At 45.8% G+C, this 21683-nt stretch overlaps 1 protein-coding gene across 41 annotated transcripts in view; it reads left to right on the top strand.

Annotated features, from left to right (window-relative positions):
- The window catches only part of adgrl2a (adhesion G protein-coupled receptor L2a), a 116353-nt gene that overhangs the window by 59943 nt on the left and 34727 nt on the right, over positions 1–21683 (top strand). For 34 of the 41 annotated variants that reach the window (XR_008805962.1, XR_008805960.1, XR_008805961.1 and 31 more), the window contains exons 5-9: positions 1013–1027; positions 2031–2831; positions 17075–17368; positions 17836–17939; positions 18465–18650. Coding sequence is in view for 38 of the 41 variants with exons in the window: in XM_056244347.1 (XP_056100322.1) it covers positions 1013–1027; positions 2031–2831; positions 17075–17368; positions 17836–17939; positions 18465–18650 (1400 nt within the window). In the remaining 3 variants the exon portion in view is untranslated. The remainder of the gene's footprint in view (positions 1–1012; positions 1028–2030; positions 2832–17074; positions 17369–17835; positions 17940–18464; positions 18651–21683) is intronic. The other 7 variants (XM_056244385.1, XM_056244346.1, XM_056244384.1 and 4 more) reach the window with 1 other exon arrangement.

Raw genomic sequence — 21683 nt, 5'->3', positions numbered from 1 at the left:
CACCCTCATGATGTTCCAAACCCATTTTAATTTATAATATGGTTGTTATAATTATATTAATATTAACCCATATAAAAAGTTACCTTTTGAAGAAAATTCTGGTCTCTCATTTCAATATTATGAAAGTGAAAATGCTGTTAAACTCTATGACAAAGAACCACCATAAAAAGTAATGGAAGTGGTGGTTCATGTGACTTGTGTGCTTTATTTTATTTTATTTTTACTCAAAGCTGATGCACAGCTTTATTGTAATTGCATGAATAAGAATGAGATTTTTTTTTTTTTTTTTTTTTTTTTTGAGGGTGAGAAAATGGTTTGCATTTGGCTCCATAGTCTTTCATTATAAAAAGTAACCCTAGAAAATGACAGAAATATGATTTCCAAAGTAAGAAGCACCAGCCCACCAATCGCCCGCTGTCACTCTAATCTGGTCGAAAGAAAAAGGAAATGGCTTTTATGGCTTTTTAAAAAGTATGACTATATTTGACAAACTTTATGTGCATGTTGGAAATCCAAACAGGATTTGGTGTTCATAAAGCCTAGAAGGGCTGACAAAAACTCTGTGGTTGGAGAGGATCTGTAGAGATGAGGAATAGCTTTATTTTTCTGGTTTTGAGTTTCCCTCCAGCACAACTTACCATCTGTCCACCTGGAATTCAGATTTCCCTGGTCGATGTCCCTGAGTTCTTATGAAAATCTATACGCCGCTATCTAGTATTCAGCCCGTGTATTTCCCCGCAGCTTTCCCCCGACAACAGCAGATTGATTCGTCTTCAATGCCACATACGCTGTCCTTTTGTACTGTGACAGAACACCCTTTAACCTGCCTCTCTTTCATGTTTAAGGTGTCTAACTACGTTCTCTTCCTCCTCTGACAGCTGTAGCTCTGTGCATTATGCCCGTAACCTCATGACATGTTAACTGCATGTGATCATGGACATGATGGTTAATTCATTTTAATCTCTTTTTCCCCTTGCACTCCTTTCATTCTCTCTTCCAACGCTTAAAATAGAAGTGGAGCAAAAAGGTAAATCACTGACACAATCAGCTCCTTGTTTTTCTTTCTTTAATATATATATTTATATATATTTTTTGTGGTTGTAAAATCTTCCTGTGCCCACTCTTGCTGTTCTGATAGCAGGCAGTAGCAGAAAGGGTCTTATATTGTAGTAAAGGTCAGTGAACGAGCTGCAATCGGAGGGAAGCTTAAAAAAAAAAAATGATAAAGCACAAGTTAAATGTTAGCGGTAATGCCGAGGGTACAAATGCCCCATTTCCCCCTCCTCTTCCTTTCCTCCACACTCTTTTATTGCCTGTTCGAACCCCAGTCCCACTCCACACTCCCAGCATGCTCTGGTAACAGATTTACTCTAGACTTTACACTGCCTCTACTGTTTCTCGCTTTCCCTTCCTCTAATTGTCTGTCTTTATATCTCCCTCTCTCTATCTCTATCTCTCTTTTCTCACTTTACCCTTTCTACATGTTTGATTATTATGGCTTTGTTAAGAAGAAAGGAAATGCTTTATGCTGTAAAATCATTGCAACATTAGGCCCGTAGGAAAGATGTAAAAGCTGTGGAGAAACTTGTCTCAGGACAGGACTGTCTGTATGCTGCTCTTCTCTGCGTCTTTCTCAAGCCTTATTTAGTCGTCTGTTTTTATTTGCAGGGCAGATTTGTCGTATTCCTTCCTTTTTTCCCTTTGTGTTTGGTTGTGGTTTGATTTTTCCATCACTCCCCTTCAGTATGTCCAAGCAGCAGTGAGCCGAAACTGTTTGCTTATGGACACATAAAAACTGTTTTTGCTTCCGTTTAAGCTTCAGTAACCTTCAGATGCAGATTCTTCGCACCTTTTACTGCTTGTGAATGTGGGTAGCTGTTAGACCTCTTAGTGTGTGTTTCTGTTTTCACCGACTACCCAGTTATCAGAGTGATGTAGAGTCAGATGGCACTTTGCCCTCTGCTTTCAACTAGTGTGATCTGTGTAAGCTTACGTTTGACTGTATTCTGCTCTGTTCTTCCCATCACTAGTTTTTGTTTGTCCCGGAACTCTGAAAGCGGTTGGAGATCCGTCGTTTCTGTACGAGGCGGAGCAACAAGCGGGGTCGTGGTGCAAAGACCCCCTCCAAGCAGGAGACAAGGTTTATTTCATGCCCTGGACCCCTTACAGAACAGATACACTTATTGAGTACAACTCGCTCGACGACTTTCAAAACTCTCGACAGACTACGACATATAAACTCCCCCATCGGGTCGACGGCACAGGATTTGTTGTATACGATGGCGCGGTGTTTTTTAACAAGGAAAGGACTCGTAACATTGTCAAATTTGACCTTCGGACCAGAATTAAAAGCGGGGAGGCTATTATAAATAATGCAAATTATCATGACACCTCACCTTATAAGTGGGGTGGGAAAACAGACATCGACTTGGCGGTAGATGAAAACGGTCTTTGGGTGATCTATGCCACTGAGCAGAACAACGGTATGATGGTGATCAGTCAGCTCAACCCCTACACCCTTCGCTTTGAGGCGACCTGGGAGACCACCTACGACAAGCGATCAGCCTCTAATGCTTTCATGATCTGCGGGGTTCTGTATGTTGTCCGATCCACATATGAAGACAACGAGAGCGAGGTTAGTAAGAGCCTGATCGACTACATGTACAACACCAAACAGAACCGAGGCGAATACGTCGACATCCACTTCCCCAACCAGTACCAGTACATCGCCGCTGTGGAATACAACCCCCGAGACAACCAGCTGTATGTGTGGAATAACTTCTACATCCTGCGGTACAATCTGGTGTTTGGACCACCTGATCCAGCTCACGGTAAGCCCCGTCTCGAATCTGTCTTGACACACACACACACACACACACACATACATACACACAGTCCCTCTGGATATCTGTTTAAGTGGTCGTGAGATTTCAGCCACTGAGTTGGTATTCCTCTGGCACCCGAGTCTGTGTGTCAAATGTCACGGATGACTGATTTTTAATTTCAGATTTAATATGTGCTTGATGTATTCCGGAAACCTTTCTCGAGTGCAAGCAACATCTCAGAGTGAAGTGGTGGGTCTCAGCAGTAAACAACATCATAGGCGTTGTTAGCATATAATAAGAGACGCATCCCTTGGGGTTTAAGACAGAGCCATCCCTCCCCGGTGTTTAGACACTTGGGGCTAAACTCCCTCTCACTGTCTCACTGAGAAGGGTTCCACTTCCCTCATTGGTAAAGGGTTACCTGTCTGGACAGGTACGTCGGCAGCCTTGCGGCAACAGTGGCTCTCCCCCAACAGAGTGGATCTCGTTCCCTAACCACCTCAAAACAAACAACTTACACTTTTGCTCGCAGGCCTCTCAATGTGTCTGAGCTGAGAGATGAGAGATGGCTCTCCATTGAGACCGGACCAGTCCCGAAGGTCACGTCACCATAGCCTGCTTTTAATTTAGCTGTCAAGAGCTGGGAGAAAATGGCCATACTATGTGTCAGATCATTTTTACATTGAAGAAATAATAACTGTAATTACCATAATCCCGTCTCAGTCTAGAGGCCGAGATTCTTGCATTACTCCAGAAAGACTTGGCTAAGCATAGAGGTCAAACAACTTTACGCAGATTACTAGGGCTTAAGAATTTAAAATATTAGTGTCTTTCTTCAGCTGAGACCCAGTGGTGTGTGTCTACCTTACTGATGAATCTGCTTGTGCAGACACTGAACGCAGTAACTGTACCCAGGGCCATTGTGAAACTGTACTCGTAACGAGTGTACTTTGAATAAAGTATTTTGAAAAAAAAAAAGCATCGTTGGCTGCTTATAGCATCCAAAAGAACATAAAAGGTGCATTAATAACCAGCCATCATAGGTGTGCTTCTGGTTTGAAGCCTGCAGCTTTTTTAACTGACAAAAATGTCAAGGCAGCATCAAAGCCCTATGAAAAAAGTTCAATGAAAAAAAGATAATGTATGAATTGACAGAAATGTTTTATTATATAAATTATAAATTATTATTTATTATTATAAATTATAAATACACACAGTTTTAGTTTAGTTTTATTGATTCATATAGCACATTTAATAACAGCAGAGTCGACTATAATGCTGCACAAAAGTAAAATAGAAACTATAAAACAAATAACAGAATAAAACGAATTTTACCCAACAATAAAATAGTAAATAGTAAAGTATTATACAGCAAATTACTCCAGCCCATAGGCTGTTTTAAAAAGATACGTCTTGACTCTTAAGCAATGATTTAAAAACCTGAAGTGAATTAGCAGATCGTATATACAACGGCAAATTATTCCATATTCTGGGTTCTACCACAGAAAATCTACGATTGGCCTTCAGTTTCAAGCGCGTCATTGGTACTGACAACAGCAAAGTATTCGATGACCTTAAAGGCCTATTGGTCTGATGGTAGGACAGAAGATCAGACAGGTAGGATGGTGTCAAGCCTACCAGCGACTTGTACACAAACAATAATACCTTAAACTGAATTCTAAACTCAATAGGAAGCCAATGCAAACTAATCAAAACAGGAGTAATACTTTCCCTCTTTCTAGTCCCTGTTAAAAGTCTGGCCGCCACATTTTGGACCAGCTGAAGGCGAGAAAAACTAGATTAGGCAATCGCTAAAAACAATGAGTTTCAGTAGTCCAGTCCAGTCAATAAATTCATGAATAATGGTTTCCAGATCCCTATGAGGAATAGAAGATTTTATTTTAACAATCAGCCTGAACTAATTAATTATTTATATTTTAAATGTAAGAGCCGTGTCAAAAATGACGGACAGATTCCGTGCATGAGTACCAACAGAGTTGGTCACAGGAATAAGAAATTGTGTGAGGATGTTTGCACATTCAAGCCGTCAAAAAACCAACACTTCCGTCTTAAAGTCATTTGATTGAGAGAAAAAAAAAACCTTTTAAACTTCACCCAAACAATCAAACTGTGACTGAAGAGATATGTTTTCATCTGGTTTCTTTGGAAGATAAATCTGTATAACATTTGGACCAAAAACGGAACCCTGAGGTACACCACATGTGCATGCAACAGAGAAAGAAGTATAGTTCCCTTTCGTAGTCACTCCGAGTTACGTCGGATGACGGAGAATGGGGGTTTCGCTAGAAAGCCAGTCCTCTTCGAGTATTAAAAAACGAGCCAATGGCAAAGAAATGCCATGGGTCTGCGGAATTTGCATAATGTATCTCCGCCCCACCACGTGGGTATTTAAGGAGAGACACCTGCAACAGCAGATCATGTTTTCGCTTCGGAGCCAAAAGAACCTCTTCACTCCACAGCCACAAGACCTGAGTTTACAAGTGACTCACCTCTTCGAGACGAGCGAACTCTCCAGTGTTGGTGTGACGGCGGTACCCAGCGAGTCTTCACATTGCCTGCGATCTGTGCAGTGGTCTGCCAGACTTTGTGTTTTCTCCCTGGTCGCCTCAGCATTGCAGAGTTTCCTCTCCTAAAAGAGCTGCACGTGGCACGTCTTTTTAAAGATGTCTCGCCCGTGTTCTTCTGGTTGCGGTCGATATCTGTCATCTTCTGATGGGCACGAGCGCTGTTTTGTGTGTCTGGGCTTTGAGCACGCTAAAGCAGCGCTCGTGGATGACTCATGTTCCTTCTGTGGGAACATGACCATCGCAACACTTAGATTAAGACTCAATGATCTATCAGTGAGAGTCCCCGTGTCCACCACCCGTCCTGCTTCCTCCACGAGAGGTGGTAGTTCGGCTGGGGGACAGGGTGATCTGAGGGTAACGGTGTGGAGCAATCCGACGATGCGTCCTCGGACCACGCCCCCCTCCGCTGTGTTGCAACCCGCGAGTGCCGCGGTGATTCAGGCGGGCGCTTCTTCGGAAGCTCCGCGTGTTTCATTTGGCGCTCCAGAGGAGGACGCGATGTCGATCGCGGCATCACAAGGTGGGCTCGATTCTTCGGGAAGTGAGGATGCGGCTGCGTTGCCTCCCTCGGGAGTCCCAGCGTTGCCCGTGTCGGATCCCGAGATGACAGCCATGCTCTCCCGGGCAGCCGTGAGCATCGGGCTAGAGTGGAACCCTCCGCCCTGCCCCGAGCGCTCACGGCTGGACGATTGGTTTTTGAGTGCGGCTGCCGCCTCACGGCCTCAGCCAACCCCAATTCCTTTCTTCCCGGAGCTGCATGAGGAGCTGTCGAGATCATGGAAGGCTCCTTTGACCTCCCGTGAACGCTCGTCAGCTTTCTCCGCCTTTCCTCCCCTCGATGGCGCAGCTGCCCATGGGTACATTGGGATTCCCCCGGTGGAGCGCTCTGTTGCGATGCAATTGTGTCCTCAGAGCGCCTCCTCTCGTGGTAATCCTAAGCACTCGTCCAAGGCCTGTAGATTCTCGTCATCTATGGTGGCGAGGTCTCACAGAGCTGCAGGACAGGCGGCTGCTGCTCTGCATGCTATGAGCACCTTGCAGGTCTACCAGGCCCAGCTGCTCAGAGACATGCACGAGGGCAGGACTGACCCAGGGACGTTCGACGAACTGCGTGCCGCAACTGACCTCGCTCTCCGGGCGACGAAAGTGGCCTCACGCTCCCTGGGTCAGGTGATGGCCACTAACGTGGTCCAGGAGCGTCATCTTTGGCTTAACCTGGCCGATATGCGGGACACCGAGCGGACTCGTCTGCTCGATGCCCCCATATCCCAGGCTGGCCTCTTCGGCGGTGCGGTTGAGGACTTCGCCCAGCAGTTCTCAGCCGCCCAGAAGCAGTCTGAGGCGATTAAACTCATTCTGCCCCGACGGCCAGCTGCTGCCTCCACCCAGCCGTCGGTGCAGACGCCTCAGCCTGCTCGCCGCCGAGGGCGCCCTCCTGTGGCTCCCACCCCTCCCGCACGGCCCCAGCAGCAGCCTTCACCCGGGCCGCGTCGTGGAGGAAGCCGCAGGAAGGCGCCCCAGCCCCCTCAGACCGCGCGCCCCGCTAAACGCCAGGCTAAGCGGCGTTCCTGAGATGGGCTGCTCAGTGATGGCATCGGATCTTTCCCAGGAGGCGGTAGCAGGCCCCCTCCTTCCCCCGGTGGAGGGCCGGGGGAGAATCTTTTGTTCTCCACTCCCCGCTGCTCACCCACGGGTGGGCAGCACCCTATTGTGGTTAAAGAAAGAGCTGACACCATCACTAAGCACACAGAGCAGGATGGCAGTGCGCGACGCCCCCGTGCCTCGCCACTCTCGTCCTCCTCTGTCCCTGAGGGCGAGGATGACAGTGCGTGCCGTCCCCGGACCACACCGCTCTCATCCCCCTCTATCACCAGACCCCTGGCAGAGCAGACCCCTGTGGAACGCTGGTCCTTCCCTGGTCTCCTCTGTCAGGGCACGGAGCATGGCTGTGCACACGCTCAGGGCCGCTATGCCACCCTCGCCTGTGCCGGTCACTCCGCTTCGCTGCCCCTCCGGGGGGACGCCTGTGGCTCGGATGATTCCACTGGATCAGTTTTTGGGGGCTTGGTTAGAGCTCCCCAATCTGTCCCGTTGGGTCGCCCGAACTATCAGGCTCGGCTATGCGATTCAGTTCACACGGTCTCCTCCCCGCTTCAGGGGAGTCCGCTTTACTATGGTCGGTGGCAATGCCCCGATCATGAGAGCGGAGGTTGCTACCCTGCTGGCGAAGGGTGCAGTCGAGGCTGTCCCTCCAGCCGAGATGAGGTCAGGGTTCTACAGCCCCTACTTCATTGTCCCCAAGAAAACCGGTGGGTTACGGCCAATCCTGGTCTTGCACGTCTTGAACCGCTCCCTTCACAGGCTGCCGTTCAAGATGCTCACGGCCAAACGCATTTTCGAATGCGTGCGGCCACAGGATTGGTTTGCAGCGATAGACCTGAAGGACGCCTACTTTCATGTCTCCATTTTAACTCGACACAGACCGTTGCTTCGGTTTGCTTTTGAGGGGCAGGCATACCAGTACGCGGCTCTCCCATTCGGGTTGGCTCTGTCTCCTCGCGTCTTTACGAAGGTCGTCGAGGCAGCCCTTGTTCCCCTACGCGAACACGGGGTTCGCATCCTGAATTATCTCGACGACTGGCTAATATTAGCTCACTCTCGAGATCAGGTTTGCGAACACAGAGACCTTGTGCTCCGGCACCTAGCCCGTCTGGGCCTTCAGGTCAACTGGGAGAAGAGCAAACTTTGCCCCGTGCAGAGGATATCTTTTCTCGGTATGGAGATAGACTCGGTCGCCATGTCCGGGCAGCTTACGAGCGAGCGCGCACACTCACTGCTGACTTGTCTTCGACAGTTCGAGGGCAAAAGTGCGGTCCCACTGAAACTTTTTCAGAGGCTCCTGGGGCATATGGCATCCGCAGCCGCGGCAACGCCACTCGGATTGCTTCATATGAGACCGCTTCAGCTGTGGCTTCGCGATCGGGTCCCGAGGTGGGCATGGCATCGCGGTACGCTCAGAGTTCCAATAACTCCGACCTGCCGTCAGACCTTCACCCCGTGGCGGAACCTCAGCTTTCTACGGGCCGGAGTTCCCCTAGAACGAGTTTCCAGGCATGTTGTTGTCTCCACAGATGCCTCTGCCACGGGCTGGGGCGCCATGTGCAATGGACATGCAGCCGTGGGCTCCTGGACAGGACCCCAGCGCCTCATGCATGTCAATTGCCTCGAGTTGCTGGCAGTACGCCTTGCCCTGCACCGCTTCCACGCGTTGCTCCTGGGTCAACACGTACTTGTCCGCTCGGACAATACCGCGACAGTAGCGTACATCAACCGTCAGGGTGGTCTACGCTCTCGCCGTATGTCGCAACTCGCACGCCACCTCCTCTTATGGAGTCAGAAGCACCTGAGGTCCCTTCGTGCTATTTACATTCCAGGAGTGCGGAACCTTGCAGCCGACGAGCTGTCACGGCTCCAGCCAACCTCTGGCGAATGGCAACTCCATCCCCAGTCGGTCCAGCTGATTTGGGACCTGTTCGGGGACGCACAGGTAGACCTGTTTGCCTCCCACGACTCATCCCACTGTGCCCTGTATTACTCCCTGACCGAGGGCACGCTCGGCACGGATGCATTGGCGCACAGCTGGCCGCAGGGCCTACGCAAGTATGCGTTTCCCCCAGTGAGCCTTCTCGCACGTACTCTGTGCAAGATCAATGAGGACGAGGAGCAGGTCATTTTGGTCGCCCCATACTAGCCCACCAAGACCTGGTTCTCCGAACTGATACTCCTCGCGACAGCACCTCCTTGGCCAATTCCTCTGAGGAAGGACCTCCTTTCTCAGAGACGGGGCACCCTATGGCACTCCACGTGTGGCTCCTGGACGGGACGAGGCAGGTTTAAGTACCCTGCCACCTGCGGTGGCGGCTACCATCACTTCCGCTAGAGCGTTGTCCACGAGACACGTCTACGCGTTGAAGTGGAACCTCTTCGTCAACTGGTGCTCTTCTCGGCGAGAAGACCCCAGGAGATGCTCGATCGGTGTCGTGCTTTCCTTTCTGCAAGACGGGTTGGAGCGAAGGCTGTCTCCCTCCACCCTGAAGGTGTATGTGGCCGCTATCGCCGCATATCACGATGCAGTTGAAGGTAAGTCTCTGGGAAAGCACGACCTGATCATCAGGTTCCTGAGAGGAGCGAGGAGACTGAATCATCCTCGCCCTCTTCTCGTTCCCTCTTGGGACCTCTCAGTGGTGTTAAATGCCCTGCAGAGGGCTCCATTTGAGCCTCTGCAATCAGCTGAGCTCAAGTTCCTGTCAATGAAGACAGCGCTCCTGGTTGCACTGGCCTCCATCAAGAGGGTAGGGGACCTGCACGCATTCTCCGTTGACGAAGCGTGCCTGGAATTCGGGCCGGCATACTCTCACGTGGTCCTGAGACCCCGGCCTGGATATGTGCCCAAGGTTCCCACCACTCCCTTCTGGGACCAGGTGGTGAACCTGCAAGCGCCAGCCTTGGCACTGCTCTGTCCAGTACGCGCCCTCCGTGCTTACGTAGACAGGACACAGTGTTTCAGGACCTCAGACCAGCTCTTTGTCTGTTATGGTGGGAGACTGAAGGGAAAGGCTCTCTCAAAGCAGAGGTTGTCTCACTGGATAGTGGACGCCATTGCTTTGGCTTACCAACAGCAAGGCCGACCGTGCCCCCTTGGTGTGACAGCGCACTCCACCCGGAGTGTGGCTTCCTCTTGGGCTCTAGCGCATGGCGCCTCGCTGGCAGACATCTGTAGAGCTGCAGGCTGGGCGACACCCAACACATTCGCCAGATTTTATAATCTCCGAGTGGAGCCTGTGTCCTCTCGTGTACTCGCTTCAGTTAGCTAGTACTGGACCCGCTTAGGTGTCTTCGCTTGCTCGCCATTCCACTCCACGGACTGGATACGTGCGATATTTCCTCAGGTGAGCCTTCCTCTCTGAAGCCCTGAGTTCCTCCAGCACTGTTGACGCTGGCGCCAGTGTCTATTGCCTGTGCGCCGGCTAGGTGCCTCCGTGTGCATGGTTCCTCCTCTGAGCAACCCCCACATGTGTATTTCCACTGTAAGCCTCTTTGAGCATGTGTCTTTCCCTCGGCAAGCCACCTTGCCACTCCTGGAGTTGAAAGTTGCCACCCCACGGGCTGGTCACTCCAGTGTTCCTCCATATGAAGCCCCCCTCGGGCCATATGTGTATTCTTAAGTCCTCCCTACGTGTAGGCATGCTGCGGCATATCTCCCCTGAGATATGCTTCCCAGTGTACCTTGGTATTCCTGTGTTAAGTAGGACTCCTTCGTCCGTGCCTATATCACGACAGGGAGGTCAGACTTCGCAGGGCACTGGAAGACAGCTGTGAAGGTGGCGTGATTACACGGGGACCCCCATTCTCCGTCATCCGACGTAACTCGGAGTGACTACGAAAGGGAACGTCTCGGTTACGGATGTAACCCTCGTTCCCTGAGTAGGGAACGGAGACGATACGTCTACCTGCCACTTCCGCTGTACCGCTGGGTAGACGCCTGAGTTCAGTCTCGGCTCCTCAGCGAAGACATGATCTGCTGTTGCAGGTGTCTCTCCTTAAATACCCACGCGGTGGGGCGGAGATACATTATGCAAATTCCGCAGACCCATGGCATTTCTTTGCCATTGGCTCGTTTTTTAATACTCGAAGAGGACTGGCTTTCTAGTGAAACCCCCATTCTCCGTCATCCGACGTAACGTCTCCGTTCCCTACTCAGGGAACGAGGGTTACATCCGTAACCGAGACGTTTTCAATGGCTAAAGAAAAAAAAATCTCCCCTTAAGGTAGGATGAGAACCAAATTAAGGCTGTTCCCTTACATACAGTAAGAAAAGTCCATAAAAAAAGGGCCCAAAGTACTGTTAAATGAAGCAATTTTCTTGAGTTTTGATTTTTTCAAGTGGTTACCCGTATTTTGAATTATGTATTGCATTTTGCTTTGTTGTGTTTTAGGGTTAAAGAAAATGTTGGATAATGACTGTACATTGTATATCTAATTAATTATTGAGAAAAAGTTATATTAAAAAGTTACATCAACACTAATTTACCCAATATTTGTAAGTGATGTGTATATTTGTGCATTATCACATTAGAACATTAGAACATGCTAACTACAAACCATATAGAAATCAATTGAAAATTGAGCCTTCCATGCGCCTCACATGAGGAATGCTATTTTTTTTTCTCACAAATCATTCACTTATGAGCTTCAATTTCAGTTAAGACACTGCTTTAAAATGTGTCTATGTAGACCGTATACAGAAAGGCTTTGGAACAGAGCCAAAACACCTCTGTTATGACATTCATAATCATATTACTATCTGCACTACTTATTATATCAGACTTATTTTTGAGATCAGTATCTAGAACCATCTGAGTCATTTCTAGCAGCTTTGCTTTAGCCTGAAGCAATTGCTAACACTGAATTAAAACCATCGAACAAATTCATCCCTGCACAAGCAAGCAATTAAGTAAGAAATATCAACTCAATATCACTTCAGGTTCAAAGTATTAGGGGCTTAAATATAAAATTCATTGAACATTTCTCTAGGGTGTTACCTCGGAGGGTTCGAATCTTTCATTAAGGAAATGTTATCACATTGTTACCACAATGTATCCACTTGTGGTTCACACTTATGCGATGTGGCTGATTGAATATGCCGTGTATGTTCTGCCTCTCTTTTAGCCGCCTGTAAAGGAAGTAATTAGCTCTACAATCAGTGCTGATGAAGGACAAAAACATGCTAATTTCACTAGCATTAGCTCCTGTGCGGTGCGCGGGTTGAATGATACCACCCCCCCCCCACCCCCCATCCCCACTTGAATCTAATCTGCCATCATTTGTATACTGATGTGTTTTCTCTATTTTAGATGTGGTTATTATCTCATCATCTCAATAATCAGCTCACTCACACAGCCGTCAGAGTTGAGCTCTGTAGAGTTGATGTTTGCTCCACTTTACTTTGATAGCTGTGAAATTACCTTGATTTTGACACACTGGTACAACGGACCACTAGAGTATGTAAGACATTATAAGGCCTCTCCTTTATTTGAGGAAACCCTTCCCCTTTAAGTTAGATGGCAAGATAAGCTCCTCCTTTTGAGGGATGGAGCGATTCTAGGATTAATTGTCTGGCTATTTAGGGCAAATCACATTCCTGGCCTATACAGTCTTGCATAGCCAGACATTTGGAATACAATCTGGTCCACTTTGCAATTTATTCAAGAACTGCCCATTTTGAAAGGAAGAGACCTTGATCAAAATGTAAAGCCAACAACAACATTTTGTTTTGTTTTTGTTCTGTTTAGGGACAGGTTAATTTGAAACAATTAGTACCACTATAATAGATTAAGTTGAAATAAATAACTAGAAAAACAAAATAAAAACTCTACAGACTGTGCTGAAAATGATACCAGATTTATAACAGATCAGATTATACCATTAGATTTATTTGATTCAGAAAAACATAATTCCAGTTCTGCTTGTGTACAGTATATCTAGTTTACTTGATGCAACTAGCAGAAATACTCCAATATTACATCTGTAACTACATCAATGACTGCAGAAGGTCAGTATTAACTGTGGCTTATTCGTTTGCCGCTGTTTGGCTTAATTAGAGTTATTCATTTAGAAATTAAACTCTTTAATTTTGCTCAGACCGTAATGATCACATTATTCTGGCTGTAAATACAGTCAGGTTTTTTTAAGCTCTCCGTGAAAGGAGACCTATGCTTCTCTGGTCCTTTGAATTCTGACTCACTTCTTCTGACATAGAACAACAGATTATACCCAGCCACAGACACAAATAGGCCTGAAACTGTTTGGACTTTTCTAACAAATATAACATTTTGTTGAATGACCAGTGAAAGAAGAACTTTAACCGTCTGAAAATGTTGGTCGGCAATCTCAGGAGATCAAACACAATATTATAAGTGCTGTTTAATTTTCTTTAAATTTTCTATGAAATTTTCTATTTAATTTTATTGTTGTTGTGCATTTTACTTTCTGGTAATAAATATTAAATATAATTTTTTAATGTATAAAATATTATGTATTTGTTGAATGTATACCACACACCTGCCAGAATACTTGATTGGTTGCTTGTTTGCTGGCTTGATAGATTGTTCCTTCATGTTGAATGCAGGCATAACATATTAGTGTGATATCTCATAAAAAATCTAAATAGCATCATATGTGCCGTTTGTTGAAAGAGAAAATGATTAAAACTAGCAGCATATTCATACTGGGATCATAATGGGGAATCATCTTGATGCGAAAGAGACAGACAGCATTTATATTTGCCATCTGAATCGGGGTGGAAAACGCACATTACGCTGCTTGCCACTTAATCTCATTTTTGCTCGTCATTAATGGAATTAGTTTGACACTGATTGTGATAATTGCCATGTGATATTACACTGCTGATGGTTTGCAAAATGTATGCAGAGCCTGCTCTACTCCTGCCTGCAAAAATACTGTTTTGTGTTCAGAAGACCACTAATGGATTTGGCTTTATTTTAGTCTCACTTCTACTTCCAATTGGAGAGATTGTTCTGTGGCCTCTATTTTTGTTAAAGACCTTCCTTGGATTAAAAATGATTACTTTTGATACCACTGCTACAATATCTATTAGATGCCAATTTTCACCTTGTGAGCTTCACCTTCTCTCTTTGCCCACACATCTCAATCTGTGTCTAGGTGCTATTTTAAACCCCTCCTCCAGCCCAACCATTTACGCTTGTCACCAGCCCTCCCACATTTAGCTCCTCCCCAGATAATCAAATCCCGCCCCTCCCCCAGTTAATTCTCATTTAGCCCCTCCCACATGCCCAGTATAATGGTGCGTTGAGTTCCGACTAGGAAGACAGACATTGCCTAGCAACACGCACCAAAACGCCCCCTTTCCTCGGATTTTCCCGCTCGGATTTCGGACAACCGTGAGGACACCGAGCAAGAATTCTGATACGGAATCCAAGATGGCTGCGCCCTGTGTGACTTAGTATGAATTGTTTTCATTTTTTTTGGACCGCTTTGGTTGTTTAAATGAAGATTTTAATCACTCGTATTACTGCAATACCTTACTGCGTCCGTATCACTGCCTGTGGGTATGGGAATCGGTCTTGTTGTGAGTGCAATATTGAATGAAGCCTTGTTTCAAACGGGTGTCACTAACGTGGCTAGCGTTGCTAACAGAAGATAAACTAAAACATGAAATAAAGTGACAATTTTAGAAGTTCAAATGGCTGAGTTTTGATAAGCGCCTGGTACTCAGCCAGTGCTACCATAGCAACAGCTTTCCGGTTGGCGTCCATGTTTTTCTCCGACTCGGACGCACAAAACATACCAGAACTCTTGAAGTGTGAAAATGGCGTCATATCCGAGGGCCGAGTCGGTTCGTTGACAATAATAGAACGCACCATTACTTCATTTAGCCCATTTCCTTTATTAGCCACTCCCTCTCTTTTTTTTTTTTCTCACACTGAAAATTTAGTCATTTAGTCAGGTAAGTGTGTGTTTTCTGAATTTGCCTACATTTTCAGGACTGGCCAACAAATTTTAATAAACATAGAAATGTCTAGAAATTTGTTGGGTGTTTGGGTTAGGGAAAGGTTTAAAAAAGTATAATTAGCTCAATGTAAAAACAAAATAAGTTACTGGAAATTCCCCCCCATACTAGAGCTAGTACGTGGGGACTTATTAGCACAACTTAATTTTAATATTTGGTTTGAAATTGTTCTTCGCTCTGTTGCGAAGATAATATTTCTTCTTTTTTGACATTGAACTGAAGGTTCCTTTGAGCTTAATGGGAGTCAGACACATTTTCATTACAGCACTGCAGACGTACTTATCTTAAGAGAAACTGCCTTTGTTACAACAAAGAGAAAATTAATACCTCTACCCATAAATCAGATTTCAAATGTGTTCTGTAAAATAATAACATACATCTAAGGTTCTATGAGACAGCTGACTAAGTATTAATTTACTGCCTGCATGTTCAATGTTGAATGACACAACACAATCCACACTGAAATTAAACCTAAAGCACAAAGGACAATAGTGTCATACATCTTTCACAAAAAGTGCCATTGTACTAAGATGCTTTCCCCCCAAGCATAGTGTGATACTACTATTTCTATACATTACATTATTTGGACATACGTACCAATATTCTTTGCAAACACCATGGTACATAAATATGTTTATGTCATTCAGTACTATGGCACATAGCAAAGTACTTTGTATCAAAGTACCATCTGATATCTAAAGGCACCTATAAAGAATCTAAAATGCTTTATAGAACAGTGTCAGCTTTTTAGTACTTTGAATAGATTCTTGAACTGAGATGCTCTGATATCTCATGCTTCATTTAGCTCAACAATGTTTTTGATTTTTGTCAACATAAATGAGTGATAGATCTCCTAAAAACTCTGAAGTGTTACTCATAGATTATATAAATACAAATTATAGTGAAGTTTAATAACTGAAGTGTGTAATAGATCAAAAATGCATGCATATAGCTGTATTCATGATGTCTTCTTTTGGAATTGACACTGGTCTGATCAGTTGGCAAATTGGCTATTCTCTTTCTTAATACACATTTCTATTCACAATTCATCAGTACACATTATTCTGCATGAACAACTTTTTTTGGATCACGTAACCTGAGCATGGATAATGTTACCTAATAGACAAATAGTTATGGCTACAGATATAGTAAAATGGGTTTGCGAATTTGGTTTCCTGTTGACTTTAACAGGCTTCTCTCATCTGTAGTTTAATTCTGGAACAATGAGCTAAAGCTTGTTTTACAGCCATCATGACAAACAGACAGAATCTGGAGTGAAAACCCTATAATAGCACACCAGTCATGCCAACCGTGTCAAAACTCACACACATGGATGAAAACAGTAAAGATGGGGGTCTACAGGTAAAGACATCGCAGCTGTTTGTGCTCAGTTTTTATCTGAACCTGAGCTCTGGCTGGCCAGTTGAGACTAATTCACAGTAGGTCACATCTAACCTCAAAAAGAAAGCCAATGCAAAAGAACCAATGCAAGGTTCTTCTAAAGGAAGAACCAATGCAAACTGCAAATCATTTTGAGTTATCTGGGACTCAAACTCTTTAGTTCATGTATGAATGTCTTTCTGGTTATCATTATGTAACTTTCTAGGTAGGAAAAACGTAATAACATTTTTTAAGTGTGGCCTGCAAACTTTGCTCAGTTTACGCTGATCTGTGTACCATGTTTTTCTTGCCTGTGGCAATACATTAGTTATATATTAAGATTATGAAATATAGAGACAGGAACAAAGAAAGAGAGGGTGAGAGAAAATATACTGTATGTTCTCAAACAACTAAGCGATTCAGCTCTTAAATAAGCTCTTGAGATATAACAGAGCTTGAAGGTCTTGTAGGCAAGCTGAATATTTTATTTCATAATAATGATATTTTATTAAGCGTTATACAGTCAGAATTATATATCAGGATAAAAAAAATGCTGTATTTTTCTCCAGGCTTGATAAGACAATAAATGTTCAAGCAATAATAAAAACAACAACCAAAACATGTCATAATTTGCGCCAAAATAAACTAATTTTACTCATTATTCTTTTTAGCACCACCTATCCCAGAAGCATCCACAACACCAAAGTTACTAAAACCAACAACCACTACAACAACCACTACTCAGCCGAGAGGTCAAGTGACTACTGTTACCACTACAGGGACCAGAGCTGTTAATAAGACACCCAAATCACCAGCTGTACTTCCCCAAACCACCACACCACCCTCACTGGAGTCTTTCCCTCCACCTGAGCGCTTCTGTGAGAGCGTAGAGCTTAGGGAGATACTGTGGCCGCAGACGCAGAGGGGCATGCTGGTGGAACGACCCTGCCCCAAAGGAACTCGAGGTGGGTGCATGTACCTGTTGAAGTGTAACACACTGCAGTTCTCCGCTCGGGGCTCTTTGAATTGCTATCAGTCACACACAAGTTATTTTGATATGCGTTGTTGCCGATAGGCAAAGAGAAATGTGTCTATTCTCTTAGGATCGACTTCATCGACATTTGAATAAAGCAAGAAAGCCATGAGAGGCCAAGCGTTACTGTGATTTTGCCACATCTTGTTAACAAAGGTGTTTACTACAATTATTTGTAGATAATAATTCACGTCCATGTATTTATTTATTTATTGGTAAGTAGCCACGTAATAATCAAAATGATGTACAGTCAGTTGGTCCTTATTGGTAACTTCAAATCGTAAAGATCAAACAATACTATTTTAGAGCTTGAACAATATATATTGTACTTGCATACAAAAGACTATTAGTGCAAATGCAGCTAATAATAATGATAATGATGATGTATTTTTTAAACAGGCACTGCCTCCTTCCTATGTGTTCTCTCCACTGGGACCTGGAACCCAAAAGGACCAGATCTGAGCAACTGTACTTCCCACTGGGTGAATCAAGTCGCTCAAAAGGTTTGTAGTTCCAGAACATTTCTGTCCTCGCAGAATGAGGAGCAAAAAAATGTGGCAATTTTTAGAGCATAACATCATAAAAATAAAATACTCTCCAGTGCCATATTTTGGAGCTCATTCTTTCTGTTATCACTTGTTAAGACGAAGACTCACAGCCTTCAAACATCCAACAGGGATCCTACAGATTGATCTGGTGCACGTTTCAGTGTGTTCTTTTGAGTTAATGTGAGATGCTTCCTGTAAATAGAATGGATGTGCACAATGGGACATCAAACTTCCTACAGTACACCCACAAAAAAAAAAAAAATGAACTAAAGTTGCAGAAATGCCTTAGCCATTGAAACACAGGAAGTGTTTCCAAATGCTCTTCCAAAGTGTTACCAGTTTGTAATGATAGCTGGTATTGCTCGCGGGGGCTGTTGCTGAATCAGCATGATGATGTCATAATGGGAGTCAAGAGTCTCGTAGATACAAAATGATATTTTTCAGAGCCATGCTGTGAGGTTAATTTGTGTAATCTCTCAGATCCGGAGTGGGGAAAATGCAGCCAACCTGGCGAACGAGCTGGCCAAACATACCAAAGGACCCATTTTTGCCGGTGACATTAGCTCTACCATGAGGCTCATGGAGCAGCTGGTGGATATTCTAGATGCTCAGTTACAGGAACTGCGACCCAGCGAGAAAGACTCCACCGGCCGCAGCTTCAATAAGGTATTAACAAGATTTCATTTTCAACATGATGTTTTAATAAGCTGCAGCATGCCTTGGTCTCTTTCAGAGGCACTTTGCTTAAAGGACACTTGACTGTTAAACAGCATCAAACTCATTTTGTCACACCCCATTGTGCTTTTAGAGAATCAAAAATAGAATAAATGCACTGAACGAAGCGAATCCCTCAGTGCAATTTGCGTACTAGCCACCCGAAATGGTTTGTCTAATTAGAATTAGTGTGTCTCAAATCACGTGTGCATTCGTATGAATTTGTAATATAACTTGTTGTACAACAGAAGATGACTTTTTCAGTTGTAGAAAAATGGTGAGGCGTGTTCGAAGCTGCCACAGCAGTTTTTAAATGCATAAAATGTATGGCAAGGTTGAAATGAGGTGAAAGGATTAAGAAATAATGAATATTTAGCCAATGTATTTAGATGCAAACACAAAAGATACATGACATGAGGGGCTGTGGTTTCACGGCACAATAATATAACATGGCAATATGTCCTAATATTAATGCACTGTCTTACTGTACACTTGTATTTTCACTTCACCAGAATTGTACATATTTTAGTGCATTTTACAAGTATGCTAAATAGAATGCAGCTACAGTAACTTTCTGAAAGTAGGTCACAAGGAAATGAATGAAGCCAGTTATCAGCTTACAAAAAATATTCTCTGGATTTATATAAAACCTTTGCTTTGCATTGAAAATCCATATGTAAGACCACTTTATGTTCTTAACTGCATACCAACCCTTCTGGTTACTGGCCGATATGTAACATTTACTTCAATCATAAGTGATCAGCTTTGGGGGCATACATTCATCAAACATGAGTTTTAAAGATGTATGGCTCTATTCAGCAAGGCCTCTGAGCTTATATTTAATAGAAATCACTTGGTGGGGTTGGATATTAGTTGTTAAAGGAATCATTTATTCATAAACCCATTCCAAATCCATAAGACTTTTGTTCACAAATAAAGATATGTTAATAAAAACAGAGTTCCCTTTCGAGGGAACTCCAACTGCGTCGAATGACACTTTGGGGGAACGCCCCTCAGCGTAGCGCCTCTGAAGCATGAATGAAACTGAGCCGATCTCCGATTGGTGCAACGTCATGACGTAGTGTGTGACGACACACAGGCGGAACTATAAAGGCACGCCGGCAAAACAAAATGTCAGCTTTCTGTTCTTCAGCAAGCGCTATTTGTGACTGTCTGTCCTATTTATTGTTGTCTGTTTGAAAACTGAGTGGAAATGGCGAGTGTGAGCTTCAGAAAGTGTGTGCATCCTTGCCCTCGTTACATCACGGGCGGGGACACACACCGACTGTGCACGCATTGTTTGGGAATGCAGCACGCGCAGGCAGCTCTCGAGGGGGCTGCTTGCGAGGATTGTGATAAGATGACAATCCGTGTGTTGCGTTCCCGGCTGGCTATCTTCGACGAAGATGGTCAGCCTCGCGAGCCCCGTGGTGCGGTACCCGCGTCCGCTGAGGCGGTGCGGCGACGCTCTTCATGGGGCTCGCAATTGGATCTGTCCGGGGATCTCGAGGCTGCTGAGGCACCTTCTCGGGATTCATCGGGCAGTTCCGATGTCCTCGAGCCTCGCGCAGAAGCCCGGCTTCTTCTGCGCGAGTCGAGGATCCGATGCTCGAGCTGTCTGCCTCCGAGGAGGTAGACGTGCTCAGCATCGAGGGCGGGGATTTCGGGGACGACTCGCCGCCACGTGTCCCCGCGTATGAGGAGTTGGTGGAGGTTGTTTCCCGTGCAGTGGCCCATTTAAATATCACATGGCCACAAGATAAGCAGGAAGCGCATACTAAAAGTAAGCTGGATGAGCGCTTCCTGCAGCACAGGGAACAACCTCATCACCGGGGCTTGCCGTTTTTTCCCGATTTGCACAACGAGTTGTGTAAATCGTGGAAGAAACCGCATTCCTCTCGTGTTTCCAATCCCCCTGTGTTAAATTACAGTAACATCATGGGGGCACGAGAGAAAGGTTATGGGATGATGCCGCGGGTTGAACAGCCATTAGCTAACTATTTATCTCCCGAATCGGCATCATCCCTTAAAGCCCCGGTGCTGCCCACTAAGCCATGTCGAGACACATCTTTGCTGGTGGGCAGGGCTTATATGGCTGCGGGTCGGGCTGGTGCGAGTCTTCACACCATGGCTATGCTTCAAGCGTACCAGGCCGACCTTCTTAAGGACATCGATGAGGGCGAGGGTCCAACTCCGGAGGATATTGCGGAGTTGAGGAAGGTCGCTGATTTATCTCTCCGAGTCACCAAGGAGACGGCCCGCGCTGTCGGTCGCTCCATGGCGGCGATGGTGGTCTCGGAGAGGCACCTATGGTTAAACCTGACGGGCATCAAGGAGAAAGACAGGGCTTTCCTTCTTGATGCCCCGATTCGCCTTCTGGTCTGTTCAGCGACGCCATTAATACCTTCGTCGACAAATTTCAGGAGCCGAAAAGGCAATCAGCGGCCTTCAAACAATATCTCCCTCGCCGCTCGGTGTCCAAGGAGTCTGCCCCCAGTGGGCAGCCGCAGCCACAGCCATCCTCCAGCTCCTCTGCCTATAGACAGGCCCAAAAACAGAGCGTTGCGTCTAGAGCCCCCCCTCAAGGAGCCTGGGGGCCTAGACAGCGTGCTCAGGCGAAGCCTCAGCAGAAGCAGGGTGACCTGAGGGCCGTCCTGCAGGCTAAAAAGGCTTCGTCTAAGAGGTCCTAGCTGGTCTAGGATCTCTGCGGGCAGCCCCACCCGTGGTGGAACGACCGAGGTCGTCTCCTTCACGGAGCCCACAGGAAATCGATGTTGCTCTCCCGCCGTTAAACACGCTTCGGGACACATCGGTATCCAGCGAACGCAGGCTGCACTGTCTGCCCCACAGGCTTGCGGTCAGGCAGCATTCGCGTCCGCCCATCGAGAATCGTTTTCGGTTCAGCCCTTCCGGGAATCCGCTTCAGGGGGCCGAGAACGAATCCCGATTAATACCCGAAGCCAGGCTCGAGAGCCTGGTTCCCTT

The sequence above is a fragment of the Rhinichthys klamathensis genome, unplaced genomic scaffold (assembly GCF_029890125.1).
Source record: "Rhinichthys klamathensis goyatoka isolate OS25496 unplaced genomic scaffold, OSU_Roscu_1.1 h1tg000968l_1, whole genome shotgun sequence".
NCBI lineage: Eukaryota > Metazoa > Chordata > Actinopteri > Cypriniformes > Leuciscidae > Rhinichthys > Rhinichthys klamathensis.
This window is presented reverse-complemented; position numbering and strand designations above follow the sequence as displayed.